This window comes from Bufo gargarizans, chromosome 4 (genome assembly GCF_014858855.1).
Source record: "Bufo gargarizans isolate SCDJY-AF-19 chromosome 4, ASM1485885v1, whole genome shotgun sequence".
Lineage (NCBI taxonomy): Eukaryota > Metazoa > Chordata > Amphibia > Anura > Bufonidae > Bufo > Bufo gargarizans.
Genome location: NC_058083.1, coordinates 97,633,863 through 97,651,215, shown reverse-complemented (window position 1 = coordinate 97,651,215; position 17,353 = coordinate 97,633,863). Strand labels below are relative to the sequence as shown.

Genomic DNA, 17,353 nt, shown 5'->3' with positions numbered 1-17,353 from the left:
TCCAGCCCCCTCTTTCATCATTGCTTGGGAGACGGAATCAGCCCTCAGTCTGTCGGAGTGGCAGAGGGTCCTCCTTAGAGCTCGTAAACTACCTCCATGGACAGCACACGCACCAATCCACTTTAACATGTGTATTCACACATCAGTTTTTTACCGCGGTCCATGGGTCCATGTCCGTGGGAGCATGTGCCATCACGCCCATTATAGTCTATGGGTCCGTGAAAAACATGGATGCCTTCCGTTTTTCAAGGATCATTAGGAAGAGATGCTTTGAAAATTATTTTTCAGCTGTGCAGGTTCAATGAAACAGCAAAATATGGACACACGGACCACAAACGGATCCATCACTGACCAAGATTTAAGCACCATTCTCACCAGCGGTACTCCCGCAAAAATTTTCCTACAGAGCGCCAGCTTCTTCTCATCATCACCAGCGGCATTAGTCTGAAGAAGGCCAATACGTTACATTGAGGCCGCAATTTCAATAAAAAGTTATACAAACTTGCAAATTACGCTGGAGTTTGTCTATTTATGTTTAATTGGGGCGGGAACCCTACTCCAAGCTACAACAGAGTGCGACAAGGTTACAACCAAGATTTAAGCACAGACATGTGAATGAGGCTAAACCCGAATACCTGCGACAGGCTAGCCAGCAAACCTGCGTGAAGATTAGCCCCACTATATTCAATGAAGTTAATCCACTGCTTTCCCATATAAAATCTGTCTCACAGCGCCTTCATTTTTCTTTGAACGTGTGACTGGGGTATAAAATACCATCAGCAGATTCTGTTGGGATTCTGGCATGGAACCCCACCTAAATCTTGACAGGATTCTGAAGTGTGAACATGACCTTACTATATAAACTCTAATATATAAGTCTCAATATCTGTCAGACCAAACAACAGTTTGGGATAACAATAGGGAAAGGTCAAAATTCTGAGGAGCGATTTCTCCACTAGAGGCCACAATCCGTATACCAGCCCTATTCAGGTCAGCGGACTGCAGTGATTCTCGCTCCTGTTCTGATGCTTCCTGACTGCTCAGCCAATCACAGGTGGAGGCGGGTCACCCCTGTGGGCAATGATTGGCTGAGCACTCATTTCCTGTATGACAAGAGGTACCAGGAAGTAATTCCATTTGGCTTATTAGCAACAAATGTCCCACAAAATAAATAAAAAATTAAATTAAATTCCCAAATGCTAAATTCTGTTTGCCTTCATGAAACTGCAGGTCCACTTACTGATAATGTGCTACTTACCATTTGGAGCTCAGCATTCACGATTAATGGATCTGAAGAAAGGTCTCTTTGGTGATTTCTACAAGCACTTGAAGAGCGCTGTTAGCTGGTCATCAAGCCCTGGAAGAGAACAGACATCAGAGGCTCAATAATCCAGGGGAAAACGTCCACAAAAACCGGGGAGTAAGCAGTGCACATGGCGATTATGTACAACCTTACGTGTGCTCCATTGGGTTGAAGAACACAAATGGCCTCCAGTCCAGAGCTAATGATAATCATCATCTACCATACAGGGAGAGCGTCGTGTGTTTTGCGTGGGTTACACCTGAGTTCAAACTTCATGCCGCACTTTCACAATGATCAGCTTTCATGCTGACTGACTTTCATTTTCACAATGTCTACAGCAAAGGACGAATGCTGTATCCGCCAGAAGAGAACTAAATGCTTATTACTGGATGTAACGTGTATTGTATTAACCCCTTAGTGACTTAGTGAGCTATAACTTTTTCATCAATGTACTAGTAGGAGGTCTTACTTTTTGCAGGACAAGTTATAGTTTTAAATGCACCATTTTGGGTACATGTAATGATTGATTAAAACCAGCTGTTTCACACAAAAAATTTTTGGTTTACGTCAGTAAAAAGGCGTATTAGTGGTTACCCGTACACCGTGTAACCTGGCTGCTGTAACCACATACAGAATACCGCAAATTTCCGGGCTGCACCTGTACATGCCATGCTTCAGGGCTCATGACCATATGTTCGGTCCGCATCCAATCAGCATGTTTTGGCAGATTGGATGCAGACCTATTCATTTCGATGGGGCCTCAAAACATATAGGGATGCTGTCCGCATCTGTATGTCCATTGCGCGGCCCTACAAAAAAGATAGAACATGTCCTATAGTGATGAGCGAAGAGGGCCTCGGATGTTACATCTGAAGTCTATTCGTTCACAACTTTGGATTAATACTGTCTGTATGGAGATCCTACTCCGTACAGTATTAGAATGTATGGGCTCCAATGAGCCGAAGTTAGTTATTCGCGAAGTCGCGCATGACTTTGTTGAATAACTTCGGTAATTGATTTTTAAAGTGGAAAACCACTTTAAAACGTGAAACTCAACTCGGCTTCGGTTCTGAGGTAATGTCGTTTAAGTGTCCTTTTGTGTACAAGTACAAGACGTTTCTGCAGGCGTTAAAGAAATGGTGCCATGAACTCGGCAAGTATCTGTGATTTGCAGACCGTAAAACGGATGTGGTCGTGTGCATAAGCCCTTATGTTGCAAGTTCAGGTGCAATCGGTTGTAATCCATATGTGGTTACTGTGGCCTGGTGGTCCTTTGTACAGATGCCATCACCATGATGTTCTTCCAGACCGGCACCTGATCCGACGGCTAATTAAACCTAGAAGTTACTGGGTAACGGTAACGGATTTGCTGCAGATTTCACCCTTTGCATTACATAGGTGCCAGTCATTGTTTTTTGTTTTACTATAAAAGGCAAAAATACATTGAAATACAGATGCATCGGATGTATATACAGTACAGACCAAAAGTTTGGACACACCTTCTCATTCAAAGAGTTTTCTTTATTTTCATGACTATGAAAATTGTAGATTCACACTGAAGGCATCAAAACTATAATCACATGTGGAATTATATACATAACAAAAAAGTGTGAAACAACTGAAAATATGTCACATTCTAGGTTCTTCAAAGTAGCCACCTTTTGCTTTGATTACTGCTTTGCACACTCTTGGCATTCTCTTGATGAGCTACAAGAGGTAGTCACCTGAAATGGTTTTCACTTTACAGGTGTGCCCTATCAGGTTTAATAAGTGGGATTTATTGCCTTATAAATGGGGTTGGGACCATCAGTTGCGTTGTGGAGAAGTCAGGTGGATACACAGCTGATAGTCCTACTGAATAGACTGTTAGAATTTGTATTATGGCAAGAAAAAAGCAGCTAAGTAAAGAAAAACGAGTGGCCATCAGTACTTTAAGAAATGAAGGTCAGTCAGTCTGAAAAATTGGGAAAACTTTGAAAGTGTCCCCAAGTGCAGTCACAAAAACCATTAAGCGCTACAAAGAAACTGGCTCACATGCGGAACGCCCCAGGAAAGGAAGACCAAGAGTCACCTCTGCTGCGGAGGATAAGTTCATGCGAGTCACCAGCCTCAGAAATCGCAGGTTAACAGCAGCTCAGATTAGAGACCAGGTCAATGCCACACAGAATTCTAGCAGCAGACACATCTCTAGAACAACTGTTAAGAGGAGACTGTGTGAATCAGGCCTTCATGGTAGAATATCTGCTAGGAAACCACTGCTAAGGACAGGCAACAAGCAGAAGAGACTTGTTTGGGCTAAAGAACACAAGGAATGGACATTAGACCAGTGGAAATCTGTGCTTTGGTCTGATGAGTCCAAATTTGAGATCTTTGGTTCCAACCACTGTGTCTTTGTGCGACGCAGAAAAGGTGAACGGATGGACTCTACATGCCTGGTTCCCACCGTGAAGCATGGAGGAGGAGGTGTGATGGTGTGGGGGTGCTTTGCTGGTGACACTGTTGGGGATTTATTCAAAATTGAAGGCATACTGAACCAGCATGGCTACCACAGCATCTTGCAGCGGCATGCTATTCCATCCAGTTTGCGTTTAGATGGACTAGGGATCGACCGATATTGATTTTTTAGGGCCGATACCGATAATTTGTGAACTTTCAGGCCGATAGCCGATAATTTATACCGATATTCTGGGAATTTTTATTTTTGAAAAAAAAATATAAATTCCCACAAATCTGCTGAAAATTAATGTTTATTGTTAATGTGTAGGTTTTTTTTGTAAATCTTTCTTTTTCATTTATACTTAATATTTTGGTGTTTTATTTTTGTAACTTTTTTTTTTACTAACTTTTAGCCCCTTTAGGGATTAGAACCCTTGTCCTTTTCACCCTGATAGAGATCTATCAGGGTGAATAGGAGCTCACACTGTCCCTGCTGCTCTGTGCTTTGTGCACACAGCAGCATGGAGCTTACTATGGCAGCCAGGGCTTCAATAGCGTCCTGGCTGCCATGGTAACCGATCGGAGCCCCAGCATTACACTGCTGGGGCTCCGATCGGAGGAGGAGGGGATCCTGTGGAGGGGCGCACTGCGCCACCAATGCTTAATACTGGGGGGGGGCTTGGGGGGGGGGGCGCACTGCGCCGCCAATGCTTAATACTGGGGGGGAGGGGGGGCGCACTGCGCCACCAATGTCTAATACTGGGGTTGGGGGGGGGGGTGCACTGCACCACCAATGAAGATTAAAGGGGTTGTCCAAGTTATATTTCTTGATGACCTGGCACCCCCTCCGATCAGCTGTTTGAAGAGGAGACTTGCACAGTGTCAGGGCTGCCTCCTCTTCACTGTTTACCTTCTAGCCGTTGCATCTGCAGTGGTGAGCAGGTGTAATTACACCCAAGCCTTCCTATTGAAATGAATGGGAAGGCTTGGGTATAATTACACCTGCTCACCACTGCAGATGCAACGGCTAGAAGGTAAACAGTGAAGAGGAGGCAGCGCTGACACCGTGCGAGTCTCCTCTTCAAACAGCTGATCGGAGGGGGTGCGGGTGTCGGACCCCCGCCGATCTGATATTGATGACCTATCCTGGGGATAGGTCATCAATAAATATAACTTGGACAACCCCTCTCTCATTTATTCATATACAGGAGGCGGGAGCTGGCTGCAGGATCACATAGCCGGCTCCCGACCTCTATGAGCAGTAGCTGCGATCTGCGGCACCTGAGGAGTTAACTACCGCAGATCGCAGCTACAGCTCATAGAGGCCGGGAGCCGGCTATTTGATTCTGCAGCTCCCGCCTCCTGTATATGAATGAATGATAGATTAATCTTCATTGGTGGCGCAGTGGCCATAGCTCCTCCCCTCCTCCTGTCCCCTGTCCTTACATTGGCAGCAGCAGCAGCACAGGGGGAGGAGACACTGCTTCCTTCTCCCCTGTGCTGCTAAGGGGAACACGGAGAGCGCTGTCAGCAGCGCGATCTGTGCTCCCCATACACTATCGGAATATCGGCAAAATAGATGCCGATACCGATAGTGTTCAAAATCCTGAATATCGGCCGATAATATCGGTAAATCCGATAATCGGTCGATCCCTAAGATGGACCATCATTTATTTTTCAACAGGACAATGACCCCAAACACATCTCCAGGCTGTGTAAGGGCTATTTGACCATGAAGGAGAGTGATGGAGTGCATGCGCTAGATGACCTGGCCTCCACAGTCACCGGACCTGAACCCAATCGAGATGGTTTGGGGTGAGCTGGACCGCAGAGTGAAGGCAAAGGGGCCAACAAGTGCTAAGCATCTCTGGGAACTCCTTCAAGACTGTTGGAAGACCATTTCAGGTGACTACCTCTTGAAGCTCATCAAGAGAATGCCAAGAGTGTGCAAAGCAGTAATCAAAGAAAAAGGTGGCTACTTTGAAGAACCTAGAATATGACATATTTTCAGTTGTTTCTCACTTTTTTGTTATGTATATAATTCCACATGTGTTAATTCATAGTTTTGATGCCTTCAGTGTGAATCTACAATTTTCATAGTCATGAAAATAAAGAAAACTCTTTGAATGAGAAGGTGTGTCCAAACTTTTGGTCTGTACTGTATGTCACGAGGAAAACTCATAATTCTGCATCCTTCAAAAGTCAGAGATGGGAATAACCAGAGTAAGTGCCGGATGGGTAGGTGGAGTTACAGAAATGGCTGACCGGGCCTGCGCTCCACCGTCTTCTTAATTTCCATTGCAGCAAATAGGAGCTACTAGGATATGCGATCGATGTCAGGCAGGTACGGGCAGAAGTACATGGAGGCAAAAACAATAATAAAATACTGACAGGAGTTTGTTATAAATCACCTAATACACCACAGTCCACAGAAAATCTACTACTAGGGGTGCATTCACATGACCGTATAAATAGATCCGCATCCATTCCGCAATTTTGCGGAACGGGTGCGCACCCATTCATTTCAATAGGGACGCAAAAGATGTGGACAGCACACTGTGCGCTGTCCGCATCAGTGGTTCCGCTCCACGGGCCCGTAAAAAAATATAGAGCATGTCCTATTCTTAGCCGCAACCGCGGACAAGAATAGGCATTCTCTATATAAAGCCGGCCATGTACGGTCCGCAAAATGCAGAACGCACACGGCCAGTATCGAGATAGATGAGGCGGCAAATCATATTGAGGTGGTTATTATGGGGGACTTCAACTACCCAGATATAGACTGGGAAACTGAAAGCTGTACATCTCATAAAGTAAACAGGTTTTTGGCAATAACCAAAGACAATTACCTTTCCCAACTGGTTCAGGACGACTAGGAGGACAGCCATACTGGACTTAGTATTAACCAATACACCTGACAGAACAACAGATGTGCAGGTTGGGGGACACCTGGGAAATAGTGACCATAAAGTAATAACCTTCCAATTATCATTCAAAAAGAGTGTTTCTTCAGGGAGGAACAAAAATGCCAAACTCCAAAAAAGCTAAATTTGACCAGCTAGAGAGGCCATAGGCCTAACTAACTGAGACAAAGTCCTCAAAAATAAAAATACAGCCACAAAATGGGATATTTTTAAAAGCATCCTAAAATCTAATTGTGAGAGGTACATACTGTATGGGAATAAAGGATAAGGAACAAGAAAAATCAAGGCACCAGACTTTGTTGAAGAAGTTTGGAAAACCACTTTAGAACTTGGAACCGAACTTGGGTTCGGTTCCGAGTTACCAGTCGGTATAAATGGCCTGCACAACCCCTTTGACCCCTTCATGACCAGGCGATCTTTTGGGTTTTTTTCATTTTCATTTTTTACCCCTAGCCTTCCCAAAGCCACAACTTAGATTTTTTCTTGCATTTGTAGGCCTCATGCACAACAAACGTATTTTGTTTCCATTCCGTTCTTTTTGCGGATAGGTTGCAAACCCATTCATTTCAGTGAATTGGCCATTTTGACTTTTTTTGCCATATGGAATACATATTTTAATATTTTAATAATACGGGCATTTTACCATGTGGCGATGCCCACGCTGTTAATCTTTTTAATCGTGTATGTATTTTTATAAAAAAATAATAATTTTTCCTACACTTTTTAACAGTTCCCCTTGGGAACAAGCAATCATTAGATTGCTTCTCTCATAGACTCCAATGCATTAGCTGCTATGGAGCACTGCGACAGGCAGGCTCTCCTCATGAACTTATGTGCGACAGCCTTAGATCATTCAGGAGGACCTGGCCACACATGCCATCCGGCTTCCCTGATCCTTGCTAGTGGGAGCCGATGCACGGCCAGACGCGCGCTCCCAGGTTTTAACCTCCCTGATGCCAAGGTCACATCTGACTATGACATCTGAGGGGGGTAAATGTGTGCAATGGACGTTCTCATCGATCGCATACATTAGACCCGGGTGCTTGCTGTCTAAAACAGCAGGCACCAGGCGGCTGCGGCACCCGCCATCTTTAAAGGCCCAACCGCCGACGTATATATTCGTTAGGCGTTCGGGAACAGGTTAAGGCTACCTGCACACGGGTGCAAATTTAACAAAAAATTTGCACAGATTTCATTGTGGGTTTCAGTGCTTTGGCGCCAAATCTTGCAGTTTGAATTGCAAAGGTTGAGAGCCACACAAAAATAAAAAATTAAAAATTGCTGCAGATTTCGAAATCCACACAGCAGTTTGTCTAATCTCATATACTTTGCCAGCACTGTTTTAGGGCTTATGCACATGACTGTACTGGCTTAGTGCCCGTAAATAGTGGTCTGCAATGCACGGCACTGGCCGTATGCACTCTGTATTGAAGTGTGAACCCTTTGACTTGAATGGGTCCGCAATCCGCAAGACACGGCCAAAGATAGAACATGTTCTATCTTTTTGTAGTGCAGAGGCATGGACCCAAAAGCCCATTGAGGCGCGTTGTAGTGCTTCCGATTTGTGCCTCCGCTACGCAAAAGAATCCACAGCACGGAGTGCACATGGCCAGTGCCCGTATATTGCAGACCAGCCATTTACGGTCCCCAATATGGGCACTGAGCCCTTGTACTGTTTTTGTGTGCATATAACCTTATACCTGCAAATTCTCTACTCTACAGCTCAGAGTCCTGAGAAAAAATGACACGCATCGTACGGAGGTCAGACTTGTCAACCAAACATGGCAGTGCAGCACACACCATATGACGTTATATTGTGGACATCCTGTATACTCCTTTGTTACCTGGTCATTAGCAGGCACCTGTTATTTCTAGCTTTTTGTCAAGTTTTGGCTAGTTTAGGCCTATGCTCAAAATACCTTCCTTCCAGACCCTGCCTTATCTACAGAGACATACTTGAGGAGTTCAGCCCTCGTCATTCTCCAAGGTACTAGTATCTGCACACCAGGACGGCTCAGAGCATATTCACATGTAGCAGAAGAGTTGCAGTTAAAACCACATGAGTTTTTGCCCTGGTTTTGATGCAGTTGCAAAATTTTACAGGTGAAATCTTTTCAATAAATTTATTTTACTGGCAATATCTGAAACCAATTGAAAAACAGCAACAAAATGCATGCAGTTTTATTGATGCGCTTTGTACGGCATCCCAAGCTCTACGTGTTAATATACCCTAAGGCAGTGGTGGCGAACCTATGGCACGGGTGCCAGAGGCAGCACTCAAAGCCCTCTCTGTGGGCACCTGCACCCTGGAAAATTCGACTTTTCCTGCCACTCATCAGCGCAGGGCGCACTATGAACAGCACAGGCAGCGCACTGAATGTAGGCAGGCTATTATAGCTAAGTGATAAAGTACATGGAAGATATACTATACTGGACTGTAGTGTTCAGGGTAAGGCTACTTTCACACTTGCGGCAGTGTGATCCGGCGGGCAGTTCCGTCGTCGGAACTGCCCGCCGGATCCGCCGCTGACTGAAAGCATATGTGAGACGGATCCGACCACAGCTTCCCTGAACTGACTGTATCATATTGTTTTATGTAGTCAGGTCATATGTGATGGTGGATCTCTTGTACTGAACTGCGAGTGGTCGGCCCAGGAGATCCAGCAGACACATGGACCATGTTTCCTGAACCGATCCCAGTCGAGTGCATGAGCCCTTATTCTAGTGCTATAGTTAAGGAGTTCAATATTGATGGCCTATACTTAGGACACCCCTGACGATCAAATGTTTGAATCCCCCGTTCCGTTTTTTGCGTTCCGTATACGGAACCATTCATTTCAATGGATCTGCAAAAAAAAACTGGAAGGTACTCTGTATGCCTTCCGTTACCATATTTCCGTTCAAAGATAGAACATGTCCTATTATTGTCCGCATAACGGACAAGGATAGGACTGTTAGGGGCCAGATGTCCTGTTCCACAAAAAGCGGTATGAGAATGCAACCAAACGGAACGAAACGCTAGTGTGAAAGTAGCCTTACATGTGTGAGAACAGCTCCTTACTCATAGCCATTTCCTGGGAAACGTTAGAGGGGGGTCAATGAGGGAAATATTGTTTGTATTTTATTTTATTTTAACCCATTCTGCCCCTCCCTCGTGATTTTTTTATTCACCGGACAACCCCCTTCATTCTTCAGCTTCTGTTCCAGCATAGCAACGCATCTTTCCCTGTTCTACAGCCATTTTACACAACTCTCTAAAAATCCCACATAATGGCATTTCCCAGACAAGTTCACGGTGCCTTCTAAAAGAAAGGTCTGCTCAATTCATCCAAATAAGAGATGCAGCAACCAAACACATACATTATAATGGTGTACACTTAGCAGGCATGCCAAGTAAAGCCTCAGGCGTACACACTATGAAGGGACATTTATCACAAGTGGTGTAAATGAAAACTGGCATTGTTGCCCATAGCAACCAATCAGATTCCACCTTTCATTTTTCAGAGCTCCTTTGGAAAATGAAAGGCAGGATCTGATCTGTTGTTATTGGCAATTGAGCCAGTTTTCCTTTTTACCACTTTTGATATATCTCCCCCTAAAGACGCATTCAGACACTGCGAGGAGCAGCCGACTATCAGGAAGGAAGCGTTACTTCCGGAGAATCGGCTGCTAGTGAAGTGGTGGTGAAGGGCTGCACTCAAATGCACAGTATGAGGACGAGCGATGGCTGCTGCTACAGCTCATCCCCATACAAAATCATTGTTCCTGGCTAGCAGAGTGCTGTTCAGATCAGCTGTCCGGGACTGAGGTGATAGGCAGCACCTTTACATGGGTGGATTAACAGGAACGAGCGTGCATTCCAGATAATTGGGCCAAACTTAAGGCCCCATTCACATGGGCGTATTCTTGCTCAGCATCCGATCCGGATAGGATGCAGACCCATTAATTTCAATGGAAATTGCAGACCATGTGCTGTCCGCATCCGTCCATTTCGCATTCCTGCAAAAAAGATAGAACATGTCCTAGTCTTGTCCGTTTTGTGGACAAGAATAGACATTGTTACAACGGGTCTGCAAAAAAAAAAAAAACACAGATGCAACACGAAGTCACATGGACGTCATATGTATTTTTTGCGGATCTGTAGACTGCAAAATGCATACGGTCATGTGAATGCACCCTAAGGGCTCATGCACACGACCGTAGCCCGTTATGCAGTCTGCAAATTGCAGATCTGCAAACCAAGGATACCAGCTATGCCCTAGCCTCTATAGAACAGTCCGATCCTTGTCCGTAAAAATGCACAAAAATAGGACATGTTCTATTTTTTGGAGGGGCCACAGGACGAACATACGGATGCGGACATTGAAGTGAATGGGATCACAAAATGTTATTTAGATGCGGAAAAAAGAAAATGTTGCTGTGCATGCTGCCGTGACTTCAGAAACAGGAACTTGGTGCCACTTCCTCGCTCTGATTTACCCAGATTGACACTATTATACACCTGTAGCTATCAGCCCCCAAAAAAAAGAGTTAGTCATCTGGCACCGTAATTTTGATCCGCATTTTTTGTGGATCGGATGCGGGCCCATTCATAAAAAAAAAAAAAAAAAAAAAAGTTGAAACGTCCTATTCTTGTACATTTTGTGGACAATAGGCATGTCTAACAAATGGAGGACGTGCGGATCAGCAAAATGCAGAATGCACAGGACCGTTATTAGTGTTTTTTTTCAGATCCACAAACTGATATGGTTGTGTGCATGAGGTCTAAGACTGTTTGCACATTTCTGGACTGACTGCAGTTCATGTGAGCCAAACTCACAACATCATACATCACTAAAGCCGAATGCACACGGCCGTGAGCGGTTCGTGGTAACACGGCCTGGATTCCTGCTGAGAGCAGGAGCGCACGGCGTCATTGGTTGCTATGACGCCGTGTGCTTCATGCCGCCGCTGCACTACAGTAATACACTTGTATGATCTATGTGCATTTGGCTTAAGATACCATGAGTTCAGCTCACACGACCCATGGTCAGTCCCGGAAACGCGGCTGTATTATGGACCGCACATGCCCATGTGAAAGCAGCCTTAGAATATCCACAGGGCTCAGTTCACCCGTTGGCGACAAAAGTGTCCAAATATCTGTATATGGGCTAATGCACATAAACGTATTTTCTTTCCGTGTCCGTTGAGGTTTTTTTTTGCGGACAGTATGCGGAACCATTCATTTCAACAGGTCCACAAAAAAAACTGACGTTAGTCCATGTGCATTCTGTTTCCGCTCCGCAAAAAAGTAGAACATGTCCTATTATTGTCCGCATTACGGATAAGGATAGTACTGTTCTATTAGGGGCCAGCTGTACCGTTCTGCAAAATAAAAAACGCACATGGACAATATCTGTATTTTTTGTGGACCGCAAAATACATACGGTCATGTGCATGAGCCCTAAAACTGTATAGAGTACACAATTACACTGCGCAGTAGTATATGTTTTTTTTTTTTACAATAGGTGCCTCCATCGCAGGTATACATTGGGACCTTTTTTCAGCATATAGATTTAACAGACTCTAAAATGTAAATGTGAATTGGTCAAAAGAGAGTTAGTCACCTGGCACAACTCATTGTGATCTGTAAAATCATGCTGGCTAAACCTACAGCTCTGCTACATCTGCATGGCTAATAAGAACCAAGCTGGCAAAAACAGGTTTAGTTGACGCTGTGATTCCATTTTCAGCCCCTAGGTGGGGTAGCCACAAGTGGGATGGTTACCACACACGTTGCCATGCGGCTCAGGTACGAGAGAATGCAGGCAATTGTTCCAGGTCCTGACAGGGGGGGAATATTTTCGGAATAAGCAGCGAGAGAGAGACGTGTGCTGTTATCAACTTCCTGCTTCTGCGCCAAAATAGGGTCATCTGATGCCGTGACTTCAGAAACAGGAACTTGGTGCCACTACCTCGCTCTGATTTACCCAGATCGACACCATTATACACCTGTAGCCAAGGACAGTTTCAAATATCTCTCGGTTCTATTCAGACGTAGGCCATGTGACACCGCAACAGATTAGATTTCAACGTGTCAGGAGCCTTCGTGTTCTTGTTCTCAGTCATCAGGGGCCTCTCACAAAAGAAAGAAAAAAAAAAAAAAACTTTTGTATTTCTAACAATGCATACAACCTGACTGCAGGCACTTACAATGTTATCCGGTGACAAGCTCTAGTGCGAAGCCCTTTTACAAAAATTATAGAATTGCATGATGAGCGTTTTCCCAATAAGATGCAATTTCAAGAATCGCTCCCTTCGGGAATGATGCTGCTAAAAGAGCATGACGGCTCCGTTACCTTCAGGAGTCTTCCCTGGAAACGTGCCTCCGCTACCGGTTACGTATTTTTCTGTGCCAAATCCACAGAGTAAGGCCTAATGCACACAGCCGTAAGTGTTTTGCGGTCTGTAAAGCGCGGATCCGCAAAAACTGATACAGGCCGAGTGCATGCCGCCATTTTTATTTTTTACTCCTGCAGAACTGTCCTATTCTTCTCCGTAAAACGAACAAGAACAGCATATGTTCTATTTTTTTTTTTGCTGGGCCGCAGAAGGGACTTACAGACACATTGAGATAAATGGATCGGATGCGGACCAAGACTACAGTCGTGTGCACGACCCCTTGTACAGTGCCAGCTAAGGGTACTTTCAGTTCACACTAGCATTTTTTGGCAACGGCACTTTCACACTTGCGTTTGTTGCGGATCCGTCATGGATCTGCACAAACGCATCAGTTCAGATAAACATGCATGCTCAATCTGCGGCCCTCCAGCTGTTGCAAAACTACAACTCCCATCATTCCCTGACAGCCTACAGCTATCATCCCTACAGAAGGGCATCGTGGGAGTTGTAGTTTTGCAACAGCTGGAGGGCCGCAGGTTGAGCATGCCTAAGATAATACAACTGTCCTCATATGTTCTGAACGGATCCGTTTGTATAATCTTTAGCATAGCATGCTGCAATATTTTGTCCGGTCAAATACCGCACAAGGGACGTTACGGAAGACATCCTAATGCATACTGAACGGATAGCTTTCCATTCAGAATGCATTAGGACAAAACTGATGCGTTTTTTTCCAGTATTGAGACCCTTTAACTGATTTCAATACCGGAAAAGAATAACGCTAGTGTGAAAGTACCCCAAGTACATGAGATTTTCAAAATTGACCGCAGTGCGTATTTTGGAGGTCAACTGTTTGTGCGGATTTTCATTGAAGCTTTCACCCGTTTGCAATTCAAAGTGGTGAAATCTGGGGCAAATCGGCGCCAAAAATCTGTGAAAAAAAATAAAAATTGGCAAAATAGATTCTTTCTAGTAATGCAGCAAAATGTGCTCGCAAATCTGAGCGTAAAATCCAAACCAAGTATATTGACTTGTGCTGGTAGTCTAAGGGTATGTCCACATGACAAATTTTGACCGTGTAAAAATACGCAGCATATCCCGCGGCAGAAACCTCTGCGCTTCCTGCCGTGTTTTTTTTTTTTCAATTCAGAATGGGACTGTCCCGCTGTCAGTTTAGTTGCACTGAATGGAGCCAAACCGTGAGCAGGCTCCCGCCGCAGATTTCCGAGGTGTCCATGTGTTAGCTGCACCACAAATTGGCGAGGTATGGAAAGCGGTACGTGAAAAATCCTCAGACGCATAAACTGCAGCACAGCCTACCATTGAAAACAATGGGAGGTGGTTTAAGCGCAGTTTTCGGCACCGAGTCCAGGCTGAAAACCATGCCAAAAATCCGGTGCGTGAACATAACCTAAGGGTATATAAACATAGCTGAATTTTCGTCTGAATGGGCTTTGCAGGAATCCATGTTACTGCTGCGGAAACAACTGCCCTGAAATGTATGGGAATATGCCAATCACAGAATACAGGCTACCATAAACTGCGCCTGCTGCTGTTACCATCATCTTCTGTACTGTCAAGTTCCCTTCCATAACTAAAAGAAGCAACTGCAATATTCTATCAGAGAATTGCTCATAAAGCAACTCCCTAAAATGTAAAGTGGCGCAGAACTTGCGCTGACAACCTAAGCCTTTCATTCGCCATATACGTCACACCATACAGACATGTGACAGTAATTAAACGTTTTTACTGCAGCCATCATCCCAGCCTCCCCCAATCAGTGGCGGCCGGCCGGCGTGGTGTGTGGCAGTGATATAAGTGGATTTGCTCCTGAAGACCGGTGGAATGTCCCCTCCTCCCCGGCAGCAGACAATACTGTCCCCCTCATTAGCATACAGCTGACACTTGCCTCTTTTCACACTGACTGTCCCACTGAGCTGCATGTGGTCCCAGGAGACAGTCTGACCGAGGAAACAGGCTGCAGGGAACAAATGGGGACCTTAACCCCCAACCCCCTACACTCCTGCTTAACCCCTCCACTGCCAGAGGGCTCCTTCACAGCAGTGAATGGGTTAACCCTAGGGATAAATGTAAATGTATTTTACATATCTATAGTGGGTTTAAAATACACTCTAACAACATGCTTGGTTAATTAGCATCGTGTGTGTGTGTGTGTGTGTGTGTGTGTGTGTGTGTATATAGACATTATATATATATATATATTATAGAAAACTAAAGTTTTTATCAAAAGAACAAATATGTATAGATAGATAATCTGTTACATACATAATATCATCATTACTACAGCCTACATTCCGCACACTGGTACATACACCATATAAAATATCCTCAATATTACAGCCTACATTCCGAATACTGGTACATACACCATATAAAATATCCTCAATATTACAGCCTACATTCCGAAAACTGGTACATACACCATATAAAATATCCTCAATATTACAGCCTACATTCCGAAAACTGGTACATACACCATATAAAATATCCTCAATATTACAGCCTACATTCCGCATACTGGTACATACACCATATAAAATATCCTCAATATTACAGCCTACATTCCGCATACTGGTACATACACCATATAAAATATCCTCAATATTACAGCCTACATTCCGCATACTGGTACATACACCATATAAAATATCCTCAATATTACAGCCTACATTCCGCATACTGGTACATACACCATATATAATATCCTCAATATTACAGCCTATATTCCGCATAATGGTACATACACCATATATAATATCCTCAATATTACAGCCTACATTCCGCATACTGGCACATACACCATATATAATATCCTCAATATTACAGCCTATATTCCACATACTGGTACATACACCATATCCTCAATATTATAGCCTACATTCCGCATACTGGTACATACACCATACAGTCTACATTCTGTACATTTGTATATACACCATACATAATATCAATATTACAGTCTACACATCATATCATTATTACTACAGCCTACATTCTGCACATTGGCACATACACCACACATAATATCATCAATACTAGTCTACATTCTGCAAACTGGTACACACACCATACATAATATCCTCAATATTACAGTCTATATTCCGCACATTGGCACATACAGCATAAATCATTTCATGATCACTACAGCCTACATTCTGCACATTGGTATACACACACATATTGTAATCTCAGGGGGTGCCAGGCTAGATATAGCAAACAATTCATTAGGGGAATGAAAGTAACCAAGGTGTTAGCAGCATATACACAGGCCCTTTCCATGGGCACATCTCCCACACTGATACATGAGCGACCCCCGCCTGCACACACGCTACAGCCCAAGCCATGCTGTCATGTGCAGCACATACAGGATATGGACTGCTGCACTTTCCACCACTGTGATGCTTAGAAGTTTGATTAACTATGGTCCATGGGCAGATCCCCCCAGGTTCTTACCCCAGCAGTCCAGCCTCATGCCCTGCCCAGTGTGGGGCACTTCTACACACTATATACCCCACATGAATACAAGTAGCAATGTCTGATGATGTCAGCAGCACCCCAACATGACCAGAAATAATGGCTTCCTGCACAGTCATGTTCACACACAGACCAAAAGCAACTACCCCCAGCAGAGACCCGTGCAAAAGACAGAAAGACTGCACTGGGGAGAGGGTGAAGGCATGAAATATTTAGGAAATAAAGCAGAGAATCACCCTCCCCCTCCCCTCTCCAGAGCATGCTGCAGGAAATTAGTGCATTGTGCTGCCTCCCAGGCTGAGAAGGAGCACAGGCTGGGGAGAGCCTGTATTGTGGGGTGCAGGGGGCCCTCACTTGCACACTTACCTGCACACAGCACACGACTGGCTCACTATTCTCAGCTCACTACTACAGCCACTCTTTGTTACCATACCCTGAAAACTTGAAAATGAGGCAGGCGTGAGCAGCCGAGCGCCGAGCTCATCCAACGCAGCAGTCACAGAGCGGGGCTGGCAGCTGCAATACATTCCAGTCAGTGCAGTGTGAGACGCTGTGGAGGAGGCTTGTCTCCTTGTGGAGGGCTCCCACCGCACAGCCAGCCTGGGACAGGGCTTCAGAGTGGGCAAAGTTTCTGGGCACCACATGCAGGACTTTACACAGAAAGCTGCTGGTCAGACTCTGAATGTAAACAAAAAGGATCAAAAAAATCTAATAAAATAGTTCTTGATTTTTTTGCCTTTCTGACTAGGTGTAAAAAAAAAGCATGTACCGTCCCTTTTCCCATTTAATGTACCATAAAAAAGGGACGTATGTG

At 44.6% G+C, this 17,353-nt stretch overlaps 1 protein-coding gene across 3 annotated transcripts in view; it reads right to left on the bottom strand.

The window, feature by feature from the left end:
• Positions 1-17,029, bottom strand: part of TFDP2 (transcription factor Dp-2) — a 68,614-nt gene extending 51,585 nt beyond the window's left edge. Inside the window, exons 1-2 of one of the 3 annotated variants that reach the window (XM_044290217.1) lie at positions 16,906-17,029; positions 1,259-1,357 (exon numbers count right to left, since the gene is read on the bottom strand). In XM_044290217.1, the coding sequence (XP_044146152.1) occupies positions 1,259-1,261 (3 nt within the window). In that variant the 5' untranslated portion in view covers positions 1,262-1,357; positions 16,906-17,029. Of the gene's footprint in view, positions 1-1,258; positions 1,358-1,451; positions 1,574-16,905 lie in introns of those variants that run through there. The other 2 variants (XM_044290218.1, XM_044290219.1) reach the window with 2 other exon arrangements.
• Positions 17,030-17,353: the final 324 nt, after the last annotated feature.